This window comes from Parasteatoda tepidariorum, chromosome 1 (assembly GCF_982258835.1).
Source record: "Parasteatoda tepidariorum strain Cologne lab strain chromosome 1, Ptep-v5.0, whole genome shotgun sequence".
Taxonomy (NCBI): Eukaryota; Metazoa; Arthropoda; class Arachnida; order Araneae; family Theridiidae; genus Parasteatoda; species Parasteatoda tepidariorum.
In genome coordinates, this window is record NC_141755.1 from 73,788,433 (window position 1) to 73,806,975 (window position 18,543).

Sequence of the window (18,543 nt, forward strand, 5' to 3'; positions counted from 1 at the left end):
TTTGTATTTTGCCATGTAAAACTATATTCTTTAAAATGATGCAAAAAATTGCATACCTTGTAATTCAAATTTTTCATTTAATTCAATTCATGAATATTCACTAAAAAAAATGTTTTCATGGAATTACCTTTGGACAAACGAATTTTATAGTTGTGTGTGAAATGTTTTCAATTAGCTTAAAAAAATTTAGAGGTATAGCAGAAAATGCAAAAAGGTAAATTAACATTAAGGGGTCCAAATTTGGAGCGCACTCCTGAACAAACTATTAGGCCCATATTTCCCATGGTGCGGCTACGCCCTATATTTTAGGGATCAAAAATCCAAATCCGTTGGTAAAAAGGTATGTTTATTCAGAGAAAGTACATTTTTGTGTCTGATTTCGTAACTTAAAATATCATCTGCACTTATTAATTAGCATATTTGAGGTCACCCCCTCGAAGCATTAAGATTGAGTCCTGGAACGTAAAACTCTGATAATTAGATCAAAAGTTATTCAGGGTGGTCCCTTTTTTTCACACACTGTACACCTGTTCTTTATGAATGTTACCAAATTCCTCAACTAAACTTATTTTTTCTAGTAGAAGAGTGGATGTGTTAAAGTAATTGTTAGAAAATAGTATACTTTAAAAACAGATAATTTAAAAATATTTTTATTTCTATTACAAAATAACTGTACATACTATATAAATGCGCTATAAAATAAAACTTTTATTACAAAACAGTAATTAATAATTACAAATAATACGAAACAACGTGAAGAATTCCATTTATCTTCATCAATAAATAAATCGAATTATTTATTATGGTATTTTTTTATCGAATAATTACAAACCAGAGCGCGACTGACCTTAAAATAATTTTTGGTTGAATAAATTCCTTCTATCACAATTTTATTAAAAACAGCATATATAAAGGTAATACACTAAATATGAATATTTCTTAAAAGTAAATCATAATTACATCATCATTTCATAACTATAATTTGTTTTTCAGTTACATATTCTTCCATAGATTTTGCGACTGCATCCTTAAAATTATCAAAATCTACTTCACGATGAGTAGGGGGCTTTAAACCACCCCTTTTAACGATGTCTGTCAGTTCCTTTAGCATCACACTCCTTTCTTCATTTGAGTGTTCCATGACCCATCTACTCATCCAGTAACCAACAACTCTGATATCGTTAAATATCAAGCATGCTGTACTGATAGTAAGTGGCAATTTCGACATGCCTCCATATGTTACTAAGGTTCCCTTGTTCCTCATATGCCTAATAAGTTCAGCTGCACTTTTCCCTCCAACACAGTTGAAACCCAAGGATGGTTTTGGAATCTGCTTGAAAATATCACTCATGATTGGACTTCTGTAAAACAGATAAGAATATTTTAACTAAAACTTTTTATATAGGTTTCAACTGGCATGACTTTAGTAAAGGCTAAAAATCTTTGCTTTTTATTTTTAAAAAAAATAAAGGACAAGGTGCAAGTTACGAAAAATTGTATATACATGATTGAACTAGTAAAAAATGCGTTTTCATTCGATATTTTAATAAAAGATGTATTAAGACTGGGCAATGTAAACAATTTTATATCACGATATATTAGCTAGACATGATGTAATGGATGTTCGGAAAATTTTATATTTTTAAGAAACAAAAAGTCATGTTTGTGTGAAAAAAGCAATGTCTGGGTCAAAAAAGCGATGTCAAAAGTCATTGTGAAACTAAATTTCTCTCAATCCATTAAAACTTAACAGTACAAATTAACTTAAAAAATTTTTACTGCAAAAGATACAGCAATGCTTTGCAACATAAGAACCCCTGCAATCTGAACTGATCTGATGAGAACATGTTATGCTAAGGAACAAGTTTTTATAGTTCAGTATCACATCTGTCTGCACTGAAAAACTGGTGTCTGGATAGGGATTTCTCCAGATGAAAGTAGAAGGCAACTTCAAGCAAAACTTATACAGATGTTTTGTAAGATTTGTCGTAGACAGGAGAGGTGTTTGATCCCCTGCTCTTTAATCCCAATCTTTCTCTAAGTGAATTCCACATGTTCCAACACTAGAAGAAATTCCTGTCTGAGCATCAGTTTCCCACAGACAACTGTGACATGTCTGACAGTAAAATTTGAGCAATTGAGATAAATTAACATTATAGGTATAAAGCCTATTTTATGTTACTGGGTTGTATTAGGGCAGTCAGGTCCACAAGTGGACCCCTAATGCCATAGTTCTTGACAGTGGAATAATTTGTTTTTAGAAAAATATTTCTTAATTCTTGTACAGTATTTAATTACTGATGCATGAGTACCACATTATATATATACAATAAAAGCAAAGTGCAATTAAACGTCTTTTTTTTTGTGTGTGAGTCTTTAGAAACATAGGTCTAGTTTCGGTTATTTGTCACCTGAGGAGACAGTGTGATAAAATCCCCTTGATAAAACTGTCATGAATGTCTGTACATCATTCCGCCATCTTTTACATAAATTTTTTTCATTAAATTTTGCTTTTAGTGTTTCTTTAGATTTTTAATTATATACTTCTCATTTACTTTCCAAATAGTGTCAATTTGTCATTATATTTTTTACTTGTATATTTATTGGTTTGTAGCCATCACAGTTTTATTTATTTATTTTACAAAATTGGTGGTCAGTACAACTTAAAAACGCTATGAACTGCTATATTAGGATGTTTTTAATAACTTCAGATGATAATGTACAACATAATATTTAATCATTTTGACATTTAGTTGCAACACATTCGAAAACATTTATGGCACAGTAACTAACACATGACTGCATTGGACGAAATCTTGGTCTTCAATGGTAGAAAATGAATTGCGGGTAAAAAAGAATTTCCCAAAATAAAGGGAAATCCTAGTGTTTCAAGTAGGTTACAAAGTGAAATTAAAGATAAAAAAGGACAGGACCGCATAAAAATTGAGTAATACTACTAATATTCAAAATTTGTGCTACCAGTTATAGTGAACTGAACATAATAAATTATTTAGCGAATATGAAACATATTAGACTTCGTTAAACAGTTGCAACGGAATATTGTTTTTTTATAAATAAAAAATATGTTAAATAAATAATTACTTTTTTCATTATTCTTTTAATAGTCATTTTTAAACTAATTAAATATAATTTTCTTCCAAATATATATGCCTAAATTTTCACCTAAGTTCATTCTCCGCAACAACATGAGTAGCTCCTAAATCTGCTAGGTAAGATTTCAAGGACTCTAAATTAGGACGATCTCTCACAACGTTAATTGTATTAATTTTTAAATGTTTTGCAATTTGAATGGCAGCCTGTCCAACAGCACTGTTGGCACCATTCTGTATAACTGTATCCCCTTCCTTCAAATGAACAAAATCTTTCAACATTCTGTAAGCTGTGCATGGATTGGTAGACAGAGTAACTGCACTCTGTAAAGGAATGTCCTTGTCAATCTGAAACAAAACAAAAAAAGGAAATTGCAAACTAAAACAAATTATTTTATTTAATACATTTCATAAATTATAACCAACAATATAAAAATAATTTGATAAATTATATATCTTTGAAATTAAAATTGCCATGTTAATCATTAAATGAATGGTTACATTAACAACAAATTGAATTTCGTATTTGGTGTCGTGAATTATTCATTTATTTGAGTTAAGTTTTACATAACTTAAAAACCAATTTTGACATCGTTTTAATAGAAAATATAAAACAGATTTTTTATAATTGGGCTGTTTGCATGCCAGAAAATATATAAAACTGATGATAAATCATTTTCTTTTTAGCTTGTTTTTTTGAGGAACAAAGGTCCCTTATTAACAGTTATTTTCCATTGTCGTAGGAAACAATCTTTTACATGCATTTATATATAACTTTTAATATGTCTTAGTAGCCAAGGTTCTTTATTTCTCCCAAAAGCAATCTAGATATGAAACGGTTTTACTACCAGTTTCATACATTTTCTGGCATGCAAACAGTCCTGAATTTAACAGTTTGGAGAAGAAATATCTTAAACCAGTGTTGCAATGTAATATGTAAACAAATTTGGTGCTGAAAGAAAAGGGGGGGGGAAAGGACAACTAACAATTATTGCGGCAAGAATAAAATAAGCAGGCAAAATTGAAAATTGATTATCAGATCAGTTACTTAGCCATATTTTTAATTTTAAATAAATCATAAATTGTTCCCGTTAAACTTCTAAGCATTTATTCTTAAGTAATTGTATGTATTGAAAATGACCTGATTTAAATTTTTAATTCATTACAGTTTATTAAATTCAGTAATTGGGTTAGACCAAATATCAAACTAATCCCTAATAGTTAAAAAATCAATGGCAGAAAAATTTTAATGTTATTAAGTAATTTATTTTTAATTGAATAATAGGTTCAAGGAACTAAAGCAGAAAGAAATATTTGATGATTTAAAAACCCCATGTTACAAAATATTGAAGTTGGTAAAAAAAAAACTTGCCAAGCTTGATCGTTCAAATCACATTTCTCAAGACTCGCCAGACATAAATAAGTAAACAAAAGTGACTTGAAACAGAAAATGCTAAGTTGCCAACGAAAAATTATAAAGTTTAAAAAAACAATGGTAGCCAGAATAAAAAAAAATAGAAAAAACAACAGTTGCAAAGAGAGGTAAATCAAGATGAAATGCATTTTCACATGCTATGGAGAAGGGGTGAGAAACTGATGTAGTTAATAAGGGAAGGAGCGAGATTCCAGTGCATTAAGAATCAATCTAATAAAATGAATGATAAACCAGAAAAGTTTCAAAACATTTGCAAGAATTTTTTAATGGTTTAATAAAATCTATATGCTTTATATGTCCCTTTCTCAAATAAAACCAATGTTTGGAATGAGCATCTGCGTTGCAATGTTTATTTATAAATTCTAATACATCTATCAGAATCTATCAAATTAATGTTTTAAGTCAGTTTAGCATCATGCTATTTATTCCCTACTAACAAAACTTGAATATTTTATTTATCTCATATAGGCATTTTATTTATTATTGGTTGGAAAAACTACATTTTCTTTGAAGTTGACTACAACTACTTTTTTCTTAAATGTAGTGACTATAAACTACTTTCAAAATGTAGTCACTACTTCGCTACTTTTAAAAGACAAACTTAACTGGAAAACTTGCATATAGGTAATGAAGTACCTTGAACCACTATAGGAAATGAAGTATTTTTTCTAGAATTTCAAACAATTTCAGTAACAATAACAGATTGTAATTACAAACCTTTTAACATCACAATACAAAGATAGTGCATAGCATTTTTTTTAAATTAATAAGTAAAATATAAATATTAATTATTCTTTTACAAAATTGTTATTGTTAGTGATAGAAATAATTAATACATAAAACAAAAATATTATTATTTTTTTTAGATTAATAATGATTTAAATCAGCTTATACAATTAGAGTTTTAGAAATAAGCTTTCAGTAGATTGAAAAATTTACTATTAAAAATATATATTTTAAACATAACTAATTTTTGACATAAATTTATGAACTTATAACGCGAGGCATTCTAATATTAGGTATTCAGTCATGAATAAATTCATGACTGAATACCTAATATTAGAATGCCTCGCGTTAACTTACCTAAGATTTAGAATAAATATATTTTTGAAGACAAATTAGCAAGTTCGTAAATTTAAATCAGAAAAATTTCTAAAAAATCAACGTTAAGATAATAACAAGTCTTACATTTCCAAATTTTAGAATTCAGATAATGATTTAATTATCTGAATTCTAAAATCTTTGATTTATAATCTGTAATTTTTTCTCTTTTAATAGTGCATATAGTACCTGCAAAACGAAATTTTTATTTTTTCTTAGTATGTGAAATCAAAAAACCTTAAAAATATGTATCTGAAAACTAAGCTCCATAAAAAAAACAAGTTAATGAATAAAATAAAAAACAAAAAATATTCCAAATTATTAATTAGTTGCTAAATACATTAATGACCGATGATGATCTTAATCATCATTGCACTTGCAATAAGTATTTAAATTTATGAAACCCAAGGCAATATAAAATATGTAAAATTTTAAGTTCATTTCATTCAATAAAACTAAAATTTATTCGATTGTATTTATAATGTTTAGCTTTACTTTCATATTCAAATTACAAACTAATAGCCTGTGAAATGACATAGTTTCTGTGTTAAATTCCTGGACAACAAATTGTTAATAAATAAGGAAATTATGTTCAAACAATTCTCCATATGTTAACATAGAGAGAAGAGATAGAATCTGACCCAGAACACCTTTAAGTTGATTTTAATACAATCATAAATTCAACAATCCAAAAATCAGAAATTAAAAATACCTTATCACAGAAATATATTATTTTCTCTGCCTAAAAATATAACGGTTTGGTTTTATCCTTAAATTTGTAAACATTATGATCTTTCACTCTCTGAATTTAAAAAAATAACCATGTACACCAACATGTTAACGATGTTCTTCTTGTATACATAAAGAAAAATTTTAATAAATTCTTAAGAGTTTTTTTTTTAATTATTTACTAAATCTTCTAATATTAGCCTTTTGTGGACATGGTATATTTACTAAATCTTCTAATATTAGCCTTTTGTGGACATGGTAAAGTTTTGTCTATCAAAAAGCAGAAAAAAAGGTTTTCATTAAATTAACATAGTGAAAGTGGTGTACTTTAGTTTTGGATAGGCAACATATATATAAAATAACTTAGATGCAAAACACGTGTTTTTTAAACGACATGCTGTCAGTTTTTCATCAAATTACTACTTTGACGAAAATACTCTTTTTATTATTAACCCAATTATTAGTGTATATTTCATGTTTATATTTTTTGTATATATCTATAGAATGAAGTTTAAAAATAAAGTTTACCTCTATCAAATCACTGTCTTTATACACACCGTGTGTTTTCCATGTCCCAGAAGCAGGGATTGCAGGCATAACTCGGTCCCCAACTTTTAGATTTTTGACACCTAAACCAACCTGTAAATAACAACAAAAAATTAAAAAGAAGATGGATAATAAAGCAGCAGATAACAATAAACTTGATTCGATAACCAAAATAATATGATAGATACATTTAAAACATTTTCGTAACGATTAATTAGAAGTAAAATCTATTGAATTTTATAATTACAGATAGATAACCACATAAAAATGGTCAATGAGAAAAGAAAATAATAGATATAACTTCCAGTGTCTTCACTTTTGTTGCCCTGAATATGTCATTATAACAATTTCCAGAACTTATTCGTTTCAGGGGCTGTAAAAAAATAGCTTGAAATTGATGTCAGTGATGCTTAGTTAATGCAGTAATAGATACCTAATATGAGTTTTATCTGAGGTAATAAGTTTTTTGCAGCCCCCAATTTTCTTTAGAAATATTTTTTTTTCAAACTTTTTTCTTAATCTTTTCTCCTACTTTGTTATAATTTAGAATGATATGTGAAGTAAAAAACGATATCATAAAGAAGCAGTTTGGGACTTTGACAAATATATATTTAAAATCCATGTTCAAAAGTTTAAATCTGTTCTAATTGATTAATTTCATAATTTATCATGATTTGGAGAAAAAAACATTACATAAATTATTTAAAGAATTCAGAAAACAAATATAATTTCTTTTGTTAAGATATTGTGCACTTTTACAATTGAACTTTATGAAAGCAACATTTTTTCATAGTTAATGGTGTGCTAAAAAAGCTTTACAAAATTTTGTGTGTAATACAGTATTGAAAAAGCTTTATTAAAACTTTCAAAAATAATATTGTTAAGCATAACTTTAAACCAAAACTTAAAAGCTAGAGCTTTGATTTTATTTTTAAACATTCCTTTTTGTTAAGGAAATACAATTTTTTTTTATCATGTGAACCTTGCTTATCAATTTGCAACAAAACAAAATTACCTTTTTTGTGAAACAAATATATTTTAAATCACTGATATTCAAAAATAAACAAGACTCTAAAATTCATCACTTTTAAGATAATAATATTGAGAACAAACTTCCTTCTTCCTTACAAACATAGCAGCCCATAGCACACCTTGGTGGTTCCAACCATAAGTTTTCTCCAGCATTTTCTATCTGTTGTAACACATCTCCAGTTTTAAATCGAGTTTTTAATTGTATCGACTTTACTTAAAAAAATGTATATGATGGTACTTGAAAAGTTTTAGCTTGGAATACAAAATGTAAAAAAGCAAGCAGTACCATCAAATATATAAGAGGATATATTCTTAGAGCTTAAAAATCTATAAATATCATGGATGTAGTGAAGCATACTGCATTTTGATAAAATCTTTTTTTTTCTTTCTAAATTTTGCAGATTTCTTATTAATTAATGAGAGATATTTATTGGTTGTAAAATTAGTTTATGTTTGAATTATTTTATACACTGTAAAAAAAAAATTTAAAAGTCAGACAAAAATTTAAAGTTTGGAGTGCAGTATCGTTTGCTGTTGCTGTAGTACTAGAGTAGGCACATTCAACAAGAAAGCCAAGTCAATTACTAAAGATCCATATCTTTAGTCACCTTTTTCCATACCAGAGATAACACTGCAAACTCAAAAGAACCATTTAAGAATTCCTTTAAAAATGTTTTATTATTTAGCATTAAATAAGTTTTAAATTTAAATGATAAAAACCTTAAAATATTTAAAATAAGTACAAAAAAAAGTAAATAAAATGTCAGAAGTTCTACTATTTCCCCACTTATAAATTTGCCCCTACAAACAGCGACAAGTATACTTAATTAATTGGGGTGGAAATTAAAAAGAGTATCATCATCACCCGTAACGCAACACCTTAAGAGTGTGTCAAGGCTTTAAAGAGATTTCAAAGCAACCTTCTAGGTGATAATGGGTCTCTAGTTCTTAACCTCTAGGATTCCAAAGTCTCTATCATCTGCCTCTATCCATCACAGTTTGAGTCCACCTATTTCTATTTTTCACTTCTCCTTTGCCAAAATGAGACTTCAGCAAGATTTAAATTGCTCATTTTGAAAACAAAAGCAGCCCAGTTAAATCTATTGGTAATCTTGATAAATTTTATTACATCTGGGTCTTTAGAGTTGTGATTGCTCGGAGGATAGAGCGTTTACCTTTCAATAAGGTTTGAATCCCAGCAATGGCTGATTGATACGAATTCCGCATCAGGCTTGCATCAACCACAGTGCAGACATGAAATATTCTCAATGGTATACTGACCATGGGTTAGAGTACTCTTGCCGTCAGGCTAACTGTGGGAGTTTTAATGATTTTCCTCTCCATGTAATGCAAATTCGGGTTATTTCCATCAAAAAAAGTTCTCCACGAAAGCAAATTTCTCCCAATGCTTGATCCAGGAGTTCCCTTGTCTTCTGGATCGGGTTCAAAATCAAATGGCTACGGAGTTGAATATTAGTAGTCGCAAACCCAAAAGTGCGTCGGCCCGTTGTTTAATGACCGTTATGAATATATAAAAAATATATACATATGGGCCCTTAATGCATACATAAATTTCTGCATTGTATCCTTTACTCCAACAATCCTTTTCTTATACTCTATTTAGAATAGCTCTTAAAATCTTTAGCTTCAATATAGCCAAGTAGGACTCATCATATCTTGTCCATATCTCAGAATCATATACCAAAATTGCTCCAGTAAGGGTTTTAAATAATAAAAATTTAGTTTTTATATAAGTTAACTGTGACTTAGAAAGATTTCTTAGTCTGTAAAATGCTTTAGTAGCAAAACATTATTTTCTATTTCAGTTAAAGTATTATTTTGACCATCTATTTCTGATCCTAAGTATTTAAAATTAAGAACTTGTGTTAGTACCTAAGCAGGGTTGGGTTTTTGACGTCAAAAAGTGGTTTTTGACATGACAAGGGTATAATACTGGTTTAAACCGTCAAAAACCCGTCAAAAATGTCAAAAACTGAAGTTTGCCAAGAAAATATATAAACTTCAAAACTACCAACAGTTGCCATGCATTATATTGAAATTTAATTATACTATAGGTAATCAGCAGGTTTTAAAATATTTTTTAATTAAAATTAAGGTAAAATAACAGATTTAAAATCTCAGAAATTTATATTCAAATGCATGTGCAGAAAAATTTTGCACAAAAATTGTTTAAATATTTATATTAAAAAAAAATTTTTTTTTTCTTTTTGATACTTAAGAAAATTAAAAGTTTATTACTATGCATTTTCGACATATAAGGAACATATAACTAATATTTATAAGGAACTTACAAGTTATGTTGTATAAATACAAACTTGATGTAAGATACAAGTGTATAAAAAACTTTTTTTAATGTTATATCGAATATCTTTATTATCCAGTATGTTAATTTGAATTTAAAAGTAGTTATATTTATGAATAATGATAAATATAATTCATATTGTTTATTATATTTATTTATAATTATTACACTTATCATTTTAAAACAATTTTTATCTCTTAATTTTTTCCCCCCACTTGTATTAAGAATACAAATAATGCATATCTTGAAAGCAAGAAGTAATTATTCAACAGCTGAATATTTAGATATTCAACAAAACTATATAGTATTCAGCAAAATGAAATTCACAAGTATTTGGATAAACTAAATTTTCAGCATAGTAAATGAATAGGCTGAATATACTGTAAATCGACACTAACTACTCTGTGTATTTAACAGAAAGCACTTAAATTTGTATTGTCTTATGTTAAAAAGATTATTAGGAAGATTTAAAAGAATATTAAAAAGATTTTTCTTTAAAAGATGTCTAATATACAAAACTGCTAATGTTTATCTTCAAAAAGGTCTAATTTTTAGTATAATCTATACTATACACTAAATTTGGTTATAAATAAATTTCTTAATAATATCACTGCAGATTTTCAATAACACATGAAAATGAATACATAATATTACAAAAGATGTGAGCTTTCAAAAGTACAAGATTTTGGTTACTATTCAAAATATAAGTGTTTCTTCAAAATTTTACATTTATTTTTTCTAGAACATATTTAGAAACGCTATCCTTTATAAAAAATATATAAATTTTATGTATTAATTAAATTTCACATATGAATATAGGTTTTTGACATTTTCGACATTTTTGACAGTGAGGTTTTTGACGTGACGGTTTAAACCATGGTTTTAACCGTCAAAAACTGTCACATGTCAAAAACCTGTCAACCCTGTACCTAAGGAAATGTTTGAAAAATCTTAACAAATTGAAGAAAGCATAGATTTTGCTTTTCCTGGTTTCTGTTTAGATGTAAAAACTCTGAAGCCTCAAAAGCCTCTTCTAAAGCAACAAAAGTTCTTGCATGGATAACATTAATAGCATGAACTAAAATTTGAAGAGACTTCAAAATATTTTCCCTGAAAACATGAAATTCTCAAAAAAAAATTCCAAAACAAAGTTCCAAAAATCTGAAAGGAATCACTTAGACAAACTCCTTTTTGAATGGATAACTAACGAAACATCTCGCCTCTAAACTCTAACTGTTACTTTTAAATTTTTACAAGCTCCTTCAATACTTCATTTAATTTTTTGCTAGCAATACTAAAATATCAACGAAAAATAAGTTTAAAAATAGAAAACCTATCAAAATGTAATGTCATTCACCATGAAATTTCTCAAATTCTAAAACATTATCCATGAAGCAACGCAATAAATAAGTTCAGACAGCATGAGGATAATATTGGTAGACAGAACACATCAATAAAATCTTAAAAGCATGAAAATTTAAAACTTATCACAAGAAATCAATGCTACTTTATAACATTTTGATATACCCACATATTGAAGCCCCTACGAATTAAATTCTTAAGGTTGAATGATTCCTAATACTTAATAAGAATTTATATGAACACCAATATCAAAATTATATGATATTTCAAAGATTTATACCTTCAAAACTTCACCTATTGCTTCACCTCCTGCAATAGCGGGTAATTTGGGTTTTATGGCATATTTTCCTTGTATGATATTTATATCTGCAGGATTGATCGAAGAAGCGAGAATTTTAATTAATACTTGACTTGATTCCAAATCATCAGATACATCGCACTGCGTTTTTTCCAACACTTTATTAGGATCTCCATACTCCTTAAATACTATAGCATAAGAATTCAGATGTGATAACCTATTTGAAAAATATTTAACTTTCGAAAAAGAATACAAAGCTAATTGGACTTTATTAACACAAAACATGGTTAATTATAACAATTTATAACTTATTCAAGTCAACATTGAAGTATTTCGTTTATTTATATATAGAATACTTCTTCAAAATTCTCAAGATTAAATGGTAATTTCAGTTGAAGATTTATATAGTTTAATAATACGTGCAAATGGTTCGTAAAATTCATCTCAGTTTTTTAGATTTTTTCCGGTTTGAGATTCGATTTTAATTTACATTGAAAATAAAACGCTTTAAACGGCCCAGTTTTAGATTACAATTAACACCTCGCTTAAATTTTATCATAAATCAAATTTTTTATCATATTTTAATTCGCACAGCTTACAAAAAGTCAGCAATGCGAATGAAAATACATAACTTGTCATTCAGATTTTCTTCTGCGACTTTATAACACTATGGCTTTCAGAAGGCTATTCACGCACATTCGATCACCTTTCAGAAAAAGAGTTCTGTTTCTCCCTCAGTGGTGATTAGAAATGCGTGAATAGCTTACAGTGAAAATAGCCTTTTAATGGTCATTCTCACTAATTGGGTATAATATGAAAAAGACACAACTACTTCCACTTACTAGGAATAACATTTATCTTTTAGTTTAATTAATAAACTGAGTTTTAAATATGTTTACTAAATTCATAAACTTAGATAAAGCAACAAAATAAATTATTTCTAAAGGAACTTAGACTAATACAATTCCAACCTGGCGAGTAGCGACTTATAACAACACACTTCGTTTCATGTTTATTTGTTGCAGGCTCGCAGAAAATGCTGTTCACTGGTTAAATTTAGTAGGAATAACACGACCTGTGACGTAGGCTGTAGTATACCCAATTGCGATAAAAGTTTTTTTTAAAAAATCATCAGTGCAAGTGTAAATCAGCGAATGGCTCCATACCTGAAAAATAACATCAGTGTTGTTACTACCGAGAAATAACCCTTTACATTAAAAAAAACATCACTGTAGAGAATTTCTAACAAATGTCAACTGGGCAGTTCGCGATCACTGGGAGAAGACATGCTGCATGTCTGAACTCTCTCCTCCTCTTCTCAGTTATATAGAAATGTACTACGATATTTTCCTCTATCTTAATATTTTTCGCAATTAATTATCAAAGACATTTTTTTTTTTAATTTCCTCGACACTTTCTTTTAGAACTTAAAAGTTGTTCACCTATTTGTAAATCAAGACAGAAACTAACATAATTCCTTCTTCTATAACTCTCCACAAGCTAATGGTGAAAGCATGCGCCACCAGTAGCCCATTTCGATCACCAACTGCTCACGCATTCCTACCTTTATGTACAATTACTCTGATTATTATCAATAATAACCATGTCTTCTGATTAAAGTGATAATAATTGCCCATTAATCAGTTTGCCCGGTACCCTAATGCGGATTTTTCTACGCGGATTCTCCTGTCAGAGGTTAAGAACCATTGCCCGGTATTCCATACACCAACATTTTTCATAATCTTATGTCTAGAGATGAGATCTCCGGGAAGAGAAAGAACAAAGATTTTAAAAATACATTTTTTACAAATTCTGAAAACGAAAAAAAAATTCTTAGCTATGCTTAACTCGGAAAATACTCCCAAGATCTGAAAAAATATAATCCTCTCTTTAAAAGAAGCAGCTTAACTTTAATGTTCAATTTCAAGCTGCAATTTTTTTTCGCATAACCATGATTTGTGAAATATATATTGCGCAAATCATGGTTATGCGAAAAAAGCTTTTAGCAGATATAAATATTTATACCTGCCAAAAGCTCGCTAATCAGATTCTCATTCACATACAAAAAAAAGCGCATGATGTGATTAATGGTCCTTATATTCAAGTACTAAATTAAAAAGTAGAGGCGATAATGCATGCTCCTGCCGAACGCCCACCATTGATATCGAAAGTTCTGAAAAAATCATTCAGATCAGAAATGTGGCTTAGATTAGTTTGACTAATTTGGTTGGTATCTTTAGCTCCGCTATAATTTCAATTATTTTTGATATATCCACCTTATTGAATGCCTTTTTAAAATCCACAAAAAGAACAAACAGATCGATATTTTAGTCATGAAACTTCTGGACAATGTTTCTAACTATGTGTGGCTAGTCGACAGTGGAGCAGTTTGATCTAAATCCGCATTGGGTATCGGCATCGCCCGGAATTAGTCCTGCTAGCGATACCTCTGTAATTATTAACAATTTAATTTGTCGCCCTTTTTGTAAATAGGGACAATAATTCCTAAAACTCTTATATCTACATGTAAATAAATTCCTCGGTAATTTGATCGCATTTTTTGCTATTTTTCATCTTTAGAAATTTGTTAAACTTCGTCTAACGTTGGCACTGGAACTTCGCTACAATTTGATTTATGGTTATGATCAACATAAATATTCATATTCATTGCTCTGTCTGAAAGAAAAAGAGAGAAAGTAATTTTTTCTTCTTTAACACTTGGTAAATCTGAAATAATTTCACCATCTATTTCTCTACAGGTTCAAAAATAAATGCATTTCATAAAACATCCATTTTGATATCTTTAATTTAATTTAAATTAAAAACTTATGGCTGAAACAAGTTATTTTTTTAATTATCTAGTATTTCTCAAAACAATTACTCATCAATATTACCCTTTCTGGAAATTAAATTTTTGGGACAAGTTATATCTCAAATTATATTCCTAAAAAAAAGAGCCATAATTGTCTTCTTTAAAATTCTTATAAAAGTTTGATGCACCAATAATAAAATCATGATTTGGCTACATGTACAAAATATTAACTTCAAAAAAACCTAGTTCAATTTATCTTAGCCTAATTTTTCATTTATACATTTTAACTTAAATTGCAAATAAATAAAAATGTGGTAATATTGGTTATACATGCATTTCTCGGAATTAATTTTTATTAAAAATTCTTCCTTTATGCCAAGCCATCGAGAGATTTCCATTCATTTCTAACTAAGCGTTACAGGTAGACATTCTTTATTATTTAAAATTAAATTTTTCGATTGTTTTTTATGTTCATTTTGTTGTTTTTTGCTTTTTCAAAAAAAGTAGGGGGAATAAATTAAGTGCAATATTAGCGCAAAAATTATTTCAATTATAATATATAAGAAAACTCTTGATCATCCTAGCAATTGAATGGCGAGAGGAGCTCAAATAAACAAATGCTGAGAACTGTTCGCAAAATTCTAAAAAAAAAATATATCACCTGTGTCAAGCGTGAATGCTTACTTCTACAAGTTTTTCCTTAATAAAAAAGCTTATCTTTATTACAGTTTTGAATCACACAAAAAAAGGAGAAATTAAGAAAAAGGAAGTTGATATGAATAAGTAAGGTTATAACACCGCAGCTACAAGCATATTTTTGAGGAACTAAAATATTTTGCAAATGAAAATGTTCTGAAATTAATATTCTTTTTCAAACAAAAAAGAAAAAAATTGTAATAACAAAGTTGGAGCCCGATCTCTATCTACAAATTTCATTAGAAAATTTGATCCTCATGGCGTATTTCGTCTTTATATCGAAAAAGATATTGAGCCTGATCATTTTTTATATTATAATTTTAGAGCTGAGTAACATGTATGACATTATATTAGTTCAGTAATATCTTAGGAAAAAAAGTTAAAATACATATACTATGCATTAAAACTCAAGTGTCGACTCTTTTAGAAATACTCGCTGTGCTCTATTTTTGTATTTGTGAATATGGTTATTGACTGCAATTATTATTTTTTGAAGTAAAATAATTAGCTTATAAAGGAATTTGCGTTTCAATTTAATTTTAGTGCTACAGGGGAACTCTAAGAGCAGAGGGTGGGGCAAAGGTGCGTCTTTGCCGCGATGAAAGTGTTAACATTTTTATTTAGAAAATTTATTTCTAGTAATGTGTTACAAACTCACCAGTTTAAAATAATAAAAATTAAGTTTAATTAAGTTAATGGTTCTGGGCTACTTTTAATCAGCTATTTCCTTTCCCTACTTGATTTCACAAGTAGTTTCTTTTCAATAAGAAATTTGTTGATAACGTTAAGGTTTCCTTATATTTCTGTAGCTTTGTTTTATTAGTCCACTAATTAAAGCATAAAAAGGGTGTTCATTCAAACAAATAACACTCGACATCTTTTCTTAAAAAAAAAAAAAAAACTTCATTATTCTATTATGAATACCTGAAAAGCTTCCCTCTTTTTTTTGTTGTTGAAGGAAATGGGTGTATTTTTCACGCTGAATTGAACGTGACTAATCCCGATACGCTATTTTCTACGTATTTTTGACTCTGATGAATCAAATGAGTTTCTACAGGAGCAAAATGGTTCTAAATTATTAGTCCGATCGTCTCAGGATTGGAATTTTACAATTTAACGTAAAAAAATTACGCAGGAAAATTTACATTGCATGTTCAGATAGATCCTGAATGTGCAGCAATGAAAAGCTTATACATAAGTAATGTCATAAGTACTGTTTATACATAAAAACTTTTGTAACTTTAGAACTATTTTTACTATTGAATCGTATCTCGTCCCGTACGATTTAGGGTAAATGGAAAAAAACTTCATTCTTGTTAAGACATCAAACGGGTAAATAGAAACAAGTTCTTTCTTCTTATACAAAACACCCTTATAGTGTCCCTTATACCCAATTCAGTGAGAGATTACACATCGAAAAGTAAGTCTCATTTGCCAGTCTGGAAATTTAATTATCTCACTGAAATCATTCCTATTTCCCTCAAAACGGGGAAACTGTGCAGAGAACGTACAAACACACGTATACCTACCTACGTGTATCAGAGCAATAAAACACTCTGTTCGTCAATGAAATTAAATCCCAAAGAATTTTTTACTTCTCATTCACGAATAGTTCATTAGGATGTATTAAAATCCTAAGTCATGAATATTTAATTAATTTCTCAGCTTACTTTTCAACTTATTTTCCAATTAGCGATAAAGACTGAGATGGACTTCCGTCAAACTGACCAGAGTAAAAACTGGATATTTGAAAACTCACTGTTTTACCTTTCCAATTTAATATTATGAGGAAAAATATCTCGTAGAAATTTACTAACAGAAATAATTTCTCTTTAAATAATTTGAAAGGTAAACGGGTTTTTTTTTTTCTTTCTTATTAATTATGCTCAGATTAATTTAACATATACATGACTCAGGATGTATTAACATCCTAAGTCATGTATATTTTATTAATTTCTCCAAAATGAAGTAACCGACACAAATTATTAATATTGCCAATAAAAAAAATATTTAACAACCACTATACATCTTACACAAAAAAATTGCTGGACGCTAAAAAGCAGCAACAGCAATAATTCGCATTTTCGAGTCTCATGCGAGCATTGTTCACACCTCAACGCTTTGTACATAATAAACAAATCGCCAACTCCTTATGTAATCGCAATAATAATGCTAACGTAAGCGTAATATTTAACGGCCACCACATAAAATATTTAGTTTTTGTAGATGCCACCAGGAAATTGTGCTAACGACGATAAAGTCCTAATTTCTAAAAAAAAAAAACCAAATAGATTTATTTTTAAGTTCTTTGTAAAACACGTTTACCCAGTGTCCAGGTAGAATTAATGTGGAGAGCGGAATTTTGCTTCAGCCCTTCAGACAAAAATTAGTTCATATGAATTAATAAGTCGTCTATTACTAACAAACGTTCTGTAGGCCTATCTTGTACCAGAAAAAAAAGTACCCTTTAAGAGCTATTTTATCTTTCATTACCAACGTATTTTGTAGATACTCCATAAGAATTGACAGCTGAGATGATCCAGGGAACAACTTATGGTTAAATAACTATTTTTGATAATTATTTTGAGTAAATAATTGCTATAGGCTGAAAAGCAGTGTTTTACTTTCACAACCTGGAATGATTTGATCTTCATTATAAGTTTATTTTTCCTTACTTCCCCATTGTTAAATTCAAATTATGAGGTTTTAAATCAAATGTGCTTATGTCAACTTTAAGAATTGCATTTCTCTGATCCTTATTATACAACAGTATTTCTCAGAGTTGGCAACCTAATTCCAGAAACTTAAAATTTTTAACTAAACCATTTATAGGAACTAGCAGAAGTTGCATAATAGTACTGCTCGATTCTCTTGACTCTCCAAATGTTTACATTGAACAGAAGAGGCACCACCCACCAATTCTTAGCAAAAAAATTCAATTTACCCCCTTTTCTTGGACAAGAGTTAAGAATTGTCTCAACTCAAGCAACCTATGTTCTGACGAATAATGCAAAATAAAAGTAACAACGATATTAACTACTAACGATAATTGATTACTTCTGTAGAATTCTTCAATATTTCATAAAAAATGAGACTATG

The 18,543-nt window shown here is 28.6% G+C and overlaps 1 protein-coding gene and 1 long non-coding RNA gene across 2 annotated transcripts; both read right to left on the bottom strand.

Annotated features, from left to right (window-relative positions):
• Positions 1–634: 634 nt before the first annotated feature.
• Positions 635–12,592, bottom strand: LOC107446790 (enoyl-[acyl-carrier-protein] reductase, mitochondrial). Its single transcript, XM_016061550.4, has 4 exons — positions 11,919–12,592; positions 6,904–7,014; positions 3,184–3,458; positions 635–1,361 (listed from the first exon to the last, which is right to left on the bottom strand). Exons 1-4 carry the CDS (start codon positions 12,219–12,221, stop codon positions 965–967), a joined length of 1,086 nt encoding a protein of 361 aa, XP_015917036.3. The 5' UTR covers positions 12,222–12,592; the 3' UTR covers positions 635–964.
• LOC147816521 (uncharacterized) lies at positions 7,454–11,910 on the bottom strand. Its single transcript, XR_015434942.1, has 2 exons — positions 11,206–11,910; positions 7,454–9,846 (listed from the first exon to the last, which is right to left on the bottom strand). It is a non-coding gene; the product is annotated as an uncharacterized LOC147816521 (long non-coding RNA).
• Positions 12,593–18,543: the final 5,951 nt, after the last annotated feature.